Source organism: Pseudonaja textilis, chromosome 1 (assembly GCF_049901715.1).
Source record: "Pseudonaja textilis isolate UNSWEBS1 chromosome 1, rPseTex1.2, whole genome shotgun sequence".
Classification (NCBI taxonomy): Eukaryota; Metazoa; Chordata; class Lepidosauria; order Squamata; family Elapidae; genus Pseudonaja; species Pseudonaja textilis.
Window position 1 is genome coordinate 135,933,010 of NC_141990.1, and position 14,829 is coordinate 135,947,838.

At 36.1% G+C, this 14,829-nt stretch overlaps 1 protein-coding gene across 1 annotated transcript in view; it reads right to left on the reverse strand.

Annotated features, from left to right (window-relative positions):
- Positions 1–14,829, reverse strand: part of NBAS (NBAS subunit of NRZ tethering complex) — a 155,618-nt gene that overhangs the window by 113,731 nt on the left and 27,058 nt on the right. The window contains exons 13-21 of the mRNA XM_026695307.2: positions 12,717–12,780; positions 10,569–10,762; positions 7,049–7,306; positions 5,896–6,021; positions 4,684–4,835; positions 3,163–3,300; positions 2,224–2,302; positions 1,917–2,021; positions 37–173 (exon numbers count right to left, since the gene is read on the reverse strand). Coding sequence (XP_026551092.1) covers positions 37–173; positions 1,917–2,021; positions 2,224–2,302; positions 3,163–3,300; positions 4,684–4,835; positions 5,896–6,021; positions 7,049–7,306; positions 10,569–10,762; positions 12,717–12,780 — 1,253 coding nt within the window. The remainder of the gene's footprint in view (positions 1–36; positions 174–1,916; positions 2,022–2,223; positions 2,303–3,162; positions 3,301–4,683; positions 4,836–5,895; positions 6,022–7,048; positions 7,307–10,568; positions 10,763–12,716; positions 12,781–14,829) is intronic.

The following is a 14,829-nucleotide window of genomic DNA, read 5'->3' on the forward strand; positions in this document are numbered from 1 at the left end:
TTTCCACTGATGTGTAGAGAGCAAGTATACACTCACCAAGCTTCAGGCAGCAAAAATGAATATTCATGTGGGGAGGTAGTTTCAGGAAAATTGGAGAGAACTGGCAGCCGATACGGAAGCAGATCTGATCCATGATATGTAAATAAAATCTCCAAGCCTCTTACATTACTTTCCTAGACATAAAGTTCTGCTTTAATATTCACGAAAAAGTATACATCCTGCTTAAAAAAATACTGAACACGAAATTAATGGGAAGTCAAGTAATTTTCTTTTTTGAAAAACTTAAGTCAATCTTTAGATATATTTACTGATGGGAATAATTTTCTTTGAATTACTTGCAAATTGGGGGTAAGGGTGCTGTTCCACATTTTATGAGAATAAAAGACACTGTTGAAAACAAAGAAACAATGACATGAAGGTGAATGACTGCAGAAAAGACTACTGCAGTGCAGGAATGGTCTTAAAGATTAATTGGTGCTTGGGCATGACTATTTGCCCTATATATATTTACCCTTTTTGTTATAGTTAAATAATTATCCTATAGTTTACCTAGTTAGATAGATGCTTTTTCACAGTACAGCTTCTTCTGACCCATTTTCCATTCTATTTTGTTTCTTTTTTTTTCCTTCCCCCTCCCCAATCCTCCTGGGAGGAAAAAGAGGGGGGATATTTATGTGTTTCTATGTGTGAAAGTGACTTATATATGAGTCAAAACATGGATAAGTAGTAAGATGAAACGAAATTAATTTTACTAACAGAGTATGTGTCAACCCTGAAGCCATTTTGACCGCTTCAAAGGTGGGAATTGAGATAGAGGGGAACATATAGCCAAAACAACATATTTTCTCTTGGGAACCAAGGACATTCTCACACCTAGTCGGAAGAAGGCAGAGTGATGTCACCCGGCTGCCAGCCCGTTCTGTAATTGGACCACGTGACTGAGTGTTTTGAGAAAGTGGGAACACTTTTACTTCTAATTAGGTAAAAACCGCGGGAGACCTGAGAGTCGGTTTTCACCAGATATGTGCCAATATGATAATTCCAAATCAAAACATTCTTTGAGGAATCTACATGCCTTGGAATGTTGTTTGCTATGGATTTATTACTTGGAACCCTGACAGTATGCTTTTTACAAGCAATTAATTTGAATTGGTACTACTAAATTCATTTAGGACTTTTTTTTACCAGATTTTGCCTTTTTGGTGACTCCTGGTGGGTATATATGCATATACACAAATGCACATTAACATGTGTGTGTGTCACATTTATGCACGTACTTAGAAATTGCTTTAGTGTAGGTTTCAGATAGAGTTAGCAATACCAGCAGAAAAGATGGGTACTGCAAGGCTTCCTTGTCTGTATTCTTGGTGCAGGGGTGGGGGTGGGGGGGTGTCTATCTTTCCCTGGTGGGAGATGTCTTCCTTTCAGGTAACTATCATGCTGCGTGTTAAGTATCCATTAATTATGATCAATACGCCGAGAGTAATATCTCAAGTGTTCTTTGCATCAGCAAGTAGCATAATATTTAGATAGAAAGACTTTATCACTTAAAATAGGCCTCGCTTATTATCTCCCAACAGAAAGTGACTGATGGACATTGTTTCTTCCATAGTATGTGATAAATCCATGGGGAGAAAGGAACTAAAGGACCCTTTGCTCTCTATCCCATATCAGATAAAGATCACACAAGCAGGAAACATTAATTGTTGTGTATGCCAAATAAAAATCATATTTTAACTGGATTCCACAGGTACAACCATACTTGGCTTGTGAATAAGCTGCTAGCACTCAACATGATTTACTTCCACATAGATCTGAGAACCGTTGTGCTGCTTTTTATGCTGGCAGCATTAAATCCCAATTTAAAAACTTCCAATTCATAGAAAAAGCTTTGTAGAAGTTAAGAGAGGGCATACCCGTGCATATGTTCTTGCAGAATGCACAATATTTTGATTGCGGAACTTCTTGAAAAATTCTGCATCATAACTTTGCTCAGCAGCATGTGGTCCTCCAAGAATTTCCTAAAGAAAAAGAAATATTTAAGTGAGATATTTGTTCTTAAGTTACATGTGGCTTAAATTAAGTCTTGATGTTCACTGTTTGTGATAATGAAACTCTAAAATAGATTGAAAATATAAAACAAGATCAGATGAAACATTTCAAAAATTTTGTATGATGAGATGCAAACCAACCAATACAATCCACAATTTAAATTTGATGTACCTCATATGTTGCAAGCCGATCCAAATAGGTTAGTAGTTTCAACCTGCAGCGACATAATTCTTTCTGTTCCAGAGTTAATCTGTGTTTTAATAAATGGTGGAGAGACTTTTACATCTTCTCAAAGAATGGTACAAAAAATAATAATAACCCAAATAAAATCATACATATTGAGATCCAGTATTAAGCAAAGAATATACCTTTTAAAAAGTAATTTCAATCTAGCTTTAAGTATGACTCGTTATATTATTTGATCACCTGGATGTCCCATACAATACACCTGGAATCCAACTAAATGTGTTATATTACATAGTGATGACCCTAATCCAGACTGCCATTCATAATGTAGAATTTGCATTTAAATAGTTTTTCTTTTGAAGAAATTTACTTACACTGCAGAATTTAGTATATATACATTCAGATCTCATCTGAATGAATGCTCTACAGCAGGGCTATCAGACTCCCAGTTCATGGGCCGGATGCATCACATGATGGCCATACGCGTGCTCGGTTTAGGGAAGGGGAAAAAAAGTCCCAATACATCACATGATACAGCTGTGATGACACGAGTTTGACACCCTTGCTCTACAGGAACTATTCACATGCTGGATAGGAACTCTGGGAGTTGAAGTCTAATACAACTTGAGAATCTCAGGTAGGGAAAAGCTGTATTAAAGCCATCAATTGTGCATTAGACAACTTAACTAAAAACTCTTAGCATTTGACTGGTGTACCTGTTTCCACACTTTAAACCTCAACAGGAAATTCAATAAATTGCACTATTCGTAATTGGATTACTGTTTAGTCAAACATTTATATATTATATATATAATTGTATTCTTATACATACAGTTGGAAATAGAATGTATTTAACTCTTCATAAACGTGTATGCGAACGTTAGAAAACAGTAAGATGAGACTGAACTTGATAAATTCATTTACTTTGAGAAATCTACTGATTCTAGCAATTCTTGATGCTTTATGACTTCCTGCTCCTTTCTAAACTCCGCTTCTTCCTCAGGTGTTAAAAATTCTTCATAAAGTAGTTCATCAATGTCTATGTTGCCCGGCAAGATAAATCTGGGGAGAATAACAATAATGAAAGAATAAAAAGCTGGTTATTTAATCAATAGCCAGCTTTTTTGTTCACTTTGAAGCTTTTGAACATTTAGATTACAATATTTTTTTTTAAAGTTAAAGGAATACTCAGCAAAAACAAATCCATGAGGTTTTTGCCCTTTTCAGCAAGTAAAATATTTTGTTGTTTTAAAATGTCTAGATATACTTAGATGCAAAATCACATTTAAAAGAAATGCTTATAAAACTGCAGACAACAATATGGTTCTCTGAAAGACAACTGAGTGAGAAACAACTGGCGAAAAACTTTAGCTTGCCTTTCGTGAAAATTTTGTCAACAGATGTTTAACAGAACAGTTAGAGCTGTCATTTACAGCAGAAAATAATATATTTTATTTGTAACATTTCTAGATCACTTGATAAATAAAATTGTCCCAAGTGGGATTTAAGGATTACAAGTGGAAAAGGTATCATACTATCTGGCACTTTCAAATAGAAAACAGCATGCTTATAAAAAGTTTGGTCTAGTGGTTAAGGCACCAGACTAGAAAGTGGGAGACTGTGAGTTCAAGTCTCGCCTTAGACATGAAAGCCAGCTGGGTGATTTTAGGCTGGTTACTCTCTCAGTCCAGCCCAGATTTGTTGTTGTAAGGAATATAGAGGGTGTACTGGACATGTTCACCACCCTGAGTTATTTGTAAAAGCAATATTTATCTACCAGTATCATCCATCCGTCCATCCATCCATCTAATATATTTATCACACATTCGATGGTTCAGACAACTCTGAGTAGCTTCCATCAGGATAAAACAAACCTTCAGTGATTACAAATATAAAATGGACTAAGGTTATAAAAATAATTAAAGCAAACCCAAAAAAAAAGAAGCATTTGGAGGGAAAAGGTGGGGTGTCTTCTCTGTTAGTGAACCATCTACCTCCAGACAATAGCTTCTCCTTCAGGATCCCATGCCAATCAGCCTGGCCAGGCTTTAGGGTGGGATATAAACCTATAAATAAATAGCTGCTCTAAAGTCCTGAGTACATTTGGATCCCTATTTAGCAGAACAGAATCAAACTTGTACCAAGTTATTAGGAGGAGGATTACAGGAACAAAAGATTCCTAGGTCGTTATTCCTATTGTGAAAAAAAATGGTTTTGCATGCATCTAATTAAACTTTCAAGTAGATTTTATTCTTTTGATAATTGTTCTATAGTAAGTAAGGAGCCAGGTTCGTGCATTTCATTTTTCTGTAATATTGTGGTATTCAAAAGGAACCGCAGAAGGTTATGCATCCATCACAAGTTATTTTTAAGCATGTGCTATGAGATTTTCTTAAAACAGACTGCAAGAGAAGACAGCCAAATCAATAAACCATTCCAACGAACCTGCCACCATCTTCTCTTTTCCCTGTAGCTACAAGAGCCTCCAAGTCTGTCCCCTTTAAGCCATATTGCAGTAATTCTTTAGCAGCATCCACATTTTCAGGAACTCTTTCCAGGCATTCATGAAGTACCCAAGAACGCTTCTTAATTTTGCTCTGCCCCATAAAAAACAACAGGGGAAAAAGTATATTGACTTTTTTAGAACATTCTGATAATAAAGCAAGGAAGGAAAGTATTGATTGCTTCACTGTATCAGGCTAATCCATGTGTCCATCTATGCAGCCTCTCCAAGAAATATTCTCTTCAATATCTCAGGCAAGAAACTAATTCAGTCTTAAAATGTATTATGAACTGAGCTTGAATTTTTCTGCATGGAAAGCACTTTACCATAAATGTTTCACAAAATGCTATTCCCATCTAACGCAGGAATTGGAAATTAAAGCCAGTTAGGCCACATTCAATTCATAAGCAGGTTTAGAATTCTTCATTAACTGATCTGGATAGACTCATGGTTCAAGTCCAGTTTTGAACACGATAGAAATATTGGTTTTCTCGGCTAAAAAATAATAATAATCCCTAATATATTGCCAAAACTTATAATCAGAATAAACCTTCATCGAGCACAAAGGCCCTTCTATTTGTGGTTTAACACAGCTTGGTTAAACACATTCAATTTTTCAATATAACTCCTTGCTATAACACTGCAGAAAATCTCTTTAATCCTTAGGAATGGCTTTTTGGCTATGCAATAAGAATGAAAAGGGAGATAACCCTATCTGCATGTAGTCGTCGACTTACAACCACAATTGAACCCAAAGTTTCTGTTGTTAAGTGAGACATTCGTTGAATTTTGTCCCATTTTACAACCTTTCTTGCCACAGTTGTTAAGTGAATCAGTGCAGTTGTTAAGTTAGTATCACTGTTAAGTGAAGCAGACTTCCCCATTGACTTTGCTTTTCAGAAGGTCAGAGAAGGGGGTCACCTGACTGGGGTGTCACAAATATGAATTAATTGCCAACTGTCTAAATTTTGATCAAGTGGCATGGGGATGCTGCAACAGTTGTTAAGTGTGAAAAACGGTCCTAAGTCTTTGAACAATCACTAAATGAATTGTTGCAAGATGAGGACTACCTGTACTTACTTACATATTTATTAAATTTATTTGCAAAGCTCTATGTAGATACAGCCTCTGGAAAGGTCCATAATAAAACCTACCAAATAATCTTGTATAGAAGCCACACTAACAGCAGATTTCCTCCATTGCCTCTGATAAACAAGGTCAGAATCAAGTTCATATGTCTGAGCCAGTGACAAAGCTTCCCCGTATTCTTCATTATCAATCTAAAAATAAAGCATATAGAAATTAAAGTAGTTCACCTGGCCTCCATTGCAAGGGTCAGCTTCTCTGATGCAAAACATTTATTATTTTAACAATTATCATTTATTTTTCTTCAGAGAATCTGTAAACACAGGTCCTATTCACATGTAATCCTCTCTGAGATAATTCTGAGACACAAGCAATTAGTCAACGTGTAGTGTGAAAGTAAACAACGTGAGACCTTTTATACATGCCGAATACATGTATTTTATACATGACCTTTTATACCTAGCAATCTTTCACTAATGGTGAAAGACCTCTAAGTTTGCAATTCAGCAACATGGTCATCCTAAGGAATTTGCAAACATACATAATAATAAACATAATAACAGGGGCATTCAATTTTATACACCAATCACATGACAAGTGTGAATTTTTCCGAAGGTACTGAAATGCTAACCAAGGAAAAGAAATCTCCTCGCAGCAGACTTTTTGTGCTGAGGAAAGGCATTAAACATTTATTAAATGGGAAAAAAACTCTGAAAAAAAGGCAATTTCCATAATTCTTCCCATAAGAAAATTAAACGGCCATCACTTTTTCGTGGCATGTGAAAATAAATGAATAGACTTCTCCACAGTTCCTATCCTAAGACTTTACCTTGAAGGCAAATCTAATGAAATTAGTGTAATAAAATCTAATGAAAACGGGCCAGTTTGGTCTACTGGTAAAGGCACTTGGCTAGAAACCAGGAGATTGTGAATTCTAGTCCTGTCTTGGGCATGAAAATCAGTCAGATGAGCTTGGGCCGGTCACTTTCTCTGAGCCCAACTCACCTCATAGGGTTGTTGTAGGAAAAATAGGAGGAGGAAGGTGTGCTATGTTGGCCACCTTGAGTTATTTGTAAAAACGATAAAGGTAGGATAGAAGTAAACAAATAAACTCAAAACTTAACGATCTAAAACGTACAAATAATTTCATGTTCTACAGTATTTTAAGGATATTTTCAAAATCACCCTTACTTGGAGAGGGAGCTTATGTTTCACACTTACTTTCCTTTGGTACAATTCCTCAGGGGTTGTGGATCTCAGATTCACAAGCCGGTAATTCTTTATAATCGTGCGAGGACGTTTCCTTGAAGGAGCGAAACGCTCCATTTCGGTTACAAAATAAAGTCCTTGCTTGAGGTAACCAAAATAGCGGGCCTTTGCAGACATTTCATCATCTGAATCCGAGTCATCTTCTCCTTCATCTTCATCACCGGGCCTGCTCTCTGAGCGCAATCTCTTTGGAGCAAACTTTACCTCGCACTGCAAAGAAAGCAATTCTTACTAAACAGCACAATGTATCACACTTAAGTCTTGTCAGGCTTCAGCGCCCAAAGAGGCAATAAGCTGCCACAAAGCCTCTGGAAGCAAAGAGAAGCAAGCAAGCAAGCAAACAAACAAATAATCACTAGAAAACTATTTCCCTCTCAAGCAACCAGGTTATTACACTGGATGGGACATTAGTATAATTCTCACTACATAAAGATATGGTACACCCCAATAGATTAGAATATGCTTAATAAGTGGATTTCTTAAGTGGGGGGGAGGAAGAGGCATTTGAATTTTGCACATGACTTTCTTTTGTAACAAATAAAATGCTGATATTAAATTGAGGAGAAATGACACGTCACTACGCAGCATACTCCCGCATTAGCAATTGTGCCTACCGAATATTAAAAAATATTGTTAAAGGATTTATCTTCAGTGCAAAGCTATATGGTCCTGCATGTGATTGTGGCTATTAATTATCTTACTTCTGAAAAAAGAAAAAGTTAAAATAATTAGAACTACTTAGCACTGCACTATAAACATGACTATAAACACAGGTGTGCATGTATATCCACACATATGGAGAGCACTAAAAATAATTAGTTAAATCCAAAGCTCAAGGAAATGAAAACAGCTTTGCATTAATACAGATAGTCCTCGACTTACAACAGTTCATTTTGTGAACGTTCGAAGTTACAATATCACTGAAAAAAGGGATTTATGACCATCTTTCACAATTATGACCGCTGCAGCATCTGTGGTCATGTGATCAAAATTTGGATGCTTGGCAACTGACTCATATTTATGACGGTTGTAATGTCCGGGATGATGTGATCACCTTTTGCAACTTTTTGACAAGCAAAGGCAATGGGGAAGCCAGATTCACTTAACAATTGTGTTACTAACAGCTACAGTGATTCATTTAACAACAGTGGCAAGAAGGCCATAAAATGGGGCAAAATCCACTTAACAACTCTCTCACTTTGGGATCAATTGTGGCCCTAAGTTGAGGATTACCTGTAATGACCAAAATGACCTGAAAAATAATATATAAAGAATTTCGAGATAACAGGAGCCAGAGAAGGATGAAACAAGGCAAAATACCAAGAAAGAAGAAAGTTAAATTAGAAAAGAGAAGGCTAACAATATAATCCTCTATATGTACTCAGAAGTAAACCATAATGAACTCAAAATACCTTAGTCCCAGATGGCTAAATATAAGCCATAGCCTAAAAAAGCATTGAGTAGATCTACTGGATTATACTCAAAGAATGAAATAAAGGCAGAATGAATACAATGAAAACTTCATTTGCGTTATTTCACAACAGAAAATTAAAAAACCTCAGAGAGCGATAACATCTAAAGAGAAAGTATAAGGCTGACAACTGACAAAAAATAATATTGTCAACACACAAAGAGGCAGAAGACGCTGAAATAAAAGAATAAAAAAGGAACAAAAAACAATCTGTCTTTAAAAGACCAGGCCTCAAAACACATGCAAACAGCCATGAGGATCTTGCACAAAGAGAAATGGAAGACTCCAAAGAAGATTTATCAGAGTTATAGATAAGACTACTTGAATATAGGAAGCATAGAAATGATGACTTTTAATCAAAAGGGAACTCTAATAGAGACACCATCACTAGAATGAAGATAAAGAGCATTTAAACACAGGTTCATTTACCACCTATGTAGACAAGTTTTATCATAAAGTTGTAAGTATGATAAATGTCTCATTATATGGGTGCTTATTACTGGTACCTCTGTATGCAAATTCATTTCCTTAGGATTATTTAAATAAAACATGGTAATTATATGGCCATAGCTTGCAAGATGTGCCGGGTTTTTTTTCAAAATGGAAAGTATTTCTTTAATGAAAGATACCACTGCTCATTAAAAAAGTAAGTCTTAAAAATATTCATGATTAATAAAGACAGTAAACACTGTTGACTTTCTATTTAGCCTCCCTCTTAAGAAATGAGTATTTGCGTTTCTCCATGTTCTTGAGTATTACAGAGATAATTTCCTTCATTACCTGAGTTTTAGTTTTCATTTTCTCTCTAAAAAATGCCAAATGATCCCTGACATTTGAAGACTAGTCCATTATGTTCACAAATAGGTAAAACAATTCAACCAAAACCAAATTAGCTATTTTTCTTAGGAGCTAAAGAAGATATAACTCCAGAAAACAAAAATCCCATTTATTTGGTATAATCTATCTACTACCTTAAACTTCCAAATTTGGATTTCTTTGACTTTTATTTACATTTAGCACAATTTCTAAAATTACATCTAACTTTGACACATAAAAGCTAGACTCTTTTCATACCTGTTTTCTATTAAACAAAGAATGTGTTCAACCAGAGGTAGTATTCAGCAGGTTCTGACCAGATCTGGAGGACCGGTAGTGGAAATTTTGAGTAGTTCAGAGAACTGGCAAATGCCACTTCCGACTGGAGATTTTACAGTATCCTTCCTTGCCAGGCCCACCAAGCCATGCCCACAGAACTGGTAGTAAAATTTTTTGAATACCACCACTGTATTCAACTAAGCTAGACAATATTTTGACCAATAGATATTCAAAAATGGAAATAACTGTTTCTTCATCTCAACTGTGCTAAGATTGCCTATCAAAACACCTAACAATTCCTAATTTGAGTATCTACAACAAAGTACATCTGAAGGATACAAATTTCATTCCTTTAATATCATTCTCTTTTCTCTTTTCTTTAATTTTTCCTCTTGCTTGATCAAGCATTCTACAACACTTAAAAGCCTGCATGTTACTGAGTTATTTATGAATTGATCTAATTAAGATACTACCAAAATATTTCATCCTGCAAACACACACAAAGAAGATTTAAAGCTTTAACTTTCATCTTCAATTATCACAATGCAAAATTATAACTTATCTGGCTTTTGGCTTATCTCAAACGAACCGCAGTTAAAATTAACTACGTCTGAGGGCATGGCCATTATGCTCAACCATGGAAGAGAACATTTCAATCTCCTACTGGTGGGCATGAGAGAGCAAGGAACCAATGCACATCAGAAATTCACTAGGATCTTTATGACAAGAAACTCTAGGATCTTTATGACAAGACAACAGCTCTTCTCCCAAATATATTCTGTTTTATTCTAATAAAGGAAATCCTGTTTTAAATTTCCTGTCAAATGACATAAAATATTTTTGCAAGGTGATATTATCATACATGTACAATTAATAACCTTCTTTGGTTTTGCAAATTCTTCCTACCTCCAAACATAGAAATCCTCCTTCATGAGCCGAGGTGACCTGAGGCGCGCTTTCAAACCATTCACAGGATTTCCCCAACAGGTTTTTCAAGTTCTTCACTGATGACACTGTCAGAGCACCTGAACAGCGAGCCAAAATGACAGAATTCTCCCCCCACCAGTTTATATCTATCAATGGATAAAAGGATTCTTTGTCTGGGGGTGACAGAAGGGGGGGGGAAATTTCAAGCATTTGAACAGAGTACGTTCAGTAACAATAAATTACTTCAGAACATCATTTTAATAGCCAACTATCAACAAAGCACAGAGACCGACTTCTCCCTATTCTAACAGAAGTATTTCAATTAAGACTAGCATTAAATGTATTATCCATAAGTAAGAAATTTTCCATGAGTAACTTCCTTAAATAAAGAACATTCTCCAGTCCAACAATACTGCATCATTTTCATCCAGGTTCCATCTTTACCCTTTTAGAGAAGATTGTAAAGAAGGTGGTAGAAGCTATGTATATAACTTACATAGATGTTTGAGGAAGCTGATTATCTGGGCCTTTTCTAGTTCAGATTCAAGCCAGGTATAACATTAGTTATGCTTGTGGATGCTCTCAAGGCCTCAAGACAGTAGTAATGCATCTATCTATCTTTGTCCTCCTAGATCTCTCAGCAGCCTTCAAAACCATCAATAGGCATCAAGGCAGGAAGAGGGGAAGCTATGTTTTAGTGGGTCTCTTTTTTCCAGGGCTGGTTTCAATTGGCATTGGGGGCAGTGAGGTCAAGCCCTAGAGCCCACTTATGAGAAATAGCTCAGGGTTCAAATCACTCCCCACTTTTACTGAATATCCACATAAAACTGTTGGATGAGGTCATTGCATTTTAAAATTATTTTTTCATGTCTTGCTAGCTATCCAGAGTTATGCATTTAGGATGAGTGGCGATATAGTATACCTTTTCTGAATAATAAACGTGAAAGAATCCTTTTAAAAGAATGCAGCTAAGTATTAGGGAACATCTATTCATACAAAGCAGAATAGAATTTTTCAAACTGTTCAGAAACATGGTCATGCTGTCCCTCAGAGTAACAATGAGACACATATTTTTGAGAAATGGCAAATGGAATCCAGCTGAAACTGTAATTACCTCTGACAAGCTGAAATAATATGAGATAATATCATCCATGCTCTTTTTCTGGACATTTATGAACATGCACAATTACATTATTTCACATTGTTCCTTTTAAAATATTTAGGAAAATTGCCTCATTTTCGTTTGCTTGGGTGTAATATTTAAGACAAATGGGTATTTTAGTTCAGGCACGCACAATAAAAGGAAGTATGAATTATTAGAGCTGGACATAAATCCCAGAGATCTCTTAAAAAAAGGACTGCAGTAGCACTGCACCATTTTTACCCACATCTCACTTGCTCCAAATCTCTGATACCGCAACAAAAACAATTTGAAAACAATCAGAAGCACAGTTGAATGGCAAATATTGGCAGTAAAATATCTACAGCCATTTCAGTGTTTTAAAGTATTTATTTTGGAGCAACTGAAGAAAGAAGGCATTATCTAAATGGAAAAAAATGTAAGAAGATCAGATGAAAAAGTTAATCTACTTCAGCAACCTTGTTTATGCAGTGCTATGCCTGGGAAGCTCACAAAACGAACAAGAAATTCCCCTTGGGGATCCCTAGCAAGTGTGCTCAGAGACATGGTCTCCCTGAATCTGATAACAGATAACATCTACTACAGCTCAAAAGCAGGCAGGTAGAAAGTAATTGTAAAATGCATCATTTAAATCACTTCGGAAAACAACATTTTAAACTATTGTTTACATTCTGTAAATGGATTCATTAAAGAGATTGGTTTAAGAAAATAGCAATCGCACTTAGACTTATATACCACTTTCCAGTGCCCTCTCTAAGTGGTTTACAGTCAGCATATCAACCCCCACCCCTACCCCCACCAATCTGGGTCCTCATTTTACCTACCTCGGAAGGATGGAAGGCTGAGTCAACCTTGAGCCTGGTGAGAATTGAACTGTCAAACTGCAGGCAGCCGACAGGCAGCAGAAGTAGCCAGCAGTACCGCATTCTAACCACTGCGCCACCATGGCTCTTTGTCAAATACAATATTAAGATTTGAACACCAACCTTTAATTTTCTTCCGCTTTTCCAGAGACAGTTTCCACTCCAGTTTGATATCATCATATCCTGGCTAAAATGACAAGAATTAAAGTTTTTCTTTCTAATTAAGTATTTAGGGTATCTCTCTCTCTTTAGAGAGTATTTCCTTGTACTAAAGTAATTCTGAGGGGGAAGAAAGAAAGGTAAGTATTTTGATAAATTCGATCATACCACTGTTACATGATAAAATGAAAGAATCTCAAAAGTAATACATGATTGGATAAGATGGGGAAAGCCCCTATTGTAGACACATTCCAAAATTATATTAAACTCAGGCCTTTCTTTAATCATGGTTAAATGAAGACACTTGAATCTCAGTGACTGATTACCTCTTTCATCAAAGGTTGGTTAATTTTCCACTGTCTCATTCCCTTTGTTAACCCCTCCCTGCCCAATGTATTGTTCTCCCTGTCCCTACCCCATATAAATGCTCCAATCTCAATACTGTGCTTGGAGAACAAGCATCGGAACAGTCATCAGCAAGAGCACAGTTATTTAAGGTAGGAAAGAGAATGGGCCTTACACAAATATTATAGAGATTAGCTAGATGAGATGGATTTAATGGGGCTTGGAAAGTCTTGCTGATCAAACAGTGCAAATTTTTGAATTTCTGTTAAGAATCAATGTGTTCTCCACTTTAGAAGTGGATAAGAACTAGATCTAGATTCCAAGGCATGAGATTCATAACTTGTATGTGCAAGCATGAATAACACTTTATAACCACGATGGCAAACCTATGGCATGCATGCCACAGGTGGCACACAGAGCCATTTGTGCTGGCATGCAAGCTGCAGGCAAATTTACCTCATTGTGCATGCGTGCTCCTCACAGCTGATTTTTGGCTGGTTTGAGGCCTTTTTCGGCCTGCAGAGGCTTTTGCCTCTGGGAGGCTGAAAAAGGCCTCAAAGCAGCCAAAAATCAGCTGTGAGGCTCAGTGCAGGTAGGGGGGGTGGGGACAGCAGCAGGGGATTGCACATGCATGTGCAAGGGGTGGAGGGGTCACGCATTGCGTTCTGGGTGCTGGCACATGAGCGTGCGCACAATTTTGGGCACAGGAGCTCAAAAAGGTTAGCCACCACTGCCTTAGAACATCTCAGAACACCTCAAAGTAGTATATCTTTTTCTAGCTTGTATAGCTGCTTTTCATAAATGACATTTGAAGTTGGAAGATGAATTTAGTTTAATAATAGAACTTCAGATGCTATATTCCCAAGCTCCTCTAGCGAGATTACTGTTGAGCTATGATAACTTTTCCACCCCCAAAAAATCCATTTAAAAAAAGAGAAAAAATATAAGAAGTTTCAGGTATTAAAAACATATTTTTTAAAAACATTGATCAGTTCAGAAAAAAATCCATTGTTTTTCAGGCATTGACTCCTTTAAATAATATTTTTCTAAGATTGGCCATTATTTCCTCTGTGCTGAAGATATAACCTGTTTGAAGGAAATTTGTTGCACATGTAATACATTTATTGCACATGTACATGGACATGTCCATCTTACTGATTAGGTAATATTTTGGCGAATAAATTCTTGGTAAGAAGTTAAGAGTCAAGGACACTGAAGGGCTGTTAAATTATATTCTGGAAATGTGGCACTTCTCAATTTATGAAGAGGTTTAGTTATAGCATGCCTGAACTGTTACCAGTGATTAGGCATTCTTCAAAGGATGCTAGTATACTACAGTTGAAAAAAAAAATTAAAGAGTTTTTAGCTCGAGTGAAACTAAAACTTTCAGGTTACAGGTAATTATTAAGGAAACTTCATTTTCTAATTAGGAGTGGTGGAAATAAATACCCTACACTATTTTGACTTTTATATATAGCCAACACATTTAATTCTAATTAAAAATGAGAATTATATATTTGTTGCCTTGAGTTGACTAAAAAAGACAGGATAACAATATCACCATCATCAAAAATTGTTTATTCAGTTTTCATATAAATAAATGTTCTTCTAGTCACAATACTTTACAACAACATTACTATCAGACTACTATTCACCTGTGTTTTTCTATTTTCACTATTTCACCACTCAATGCTTACATCTATTCTTCATCTCTTCATCTACAGACAAGGCA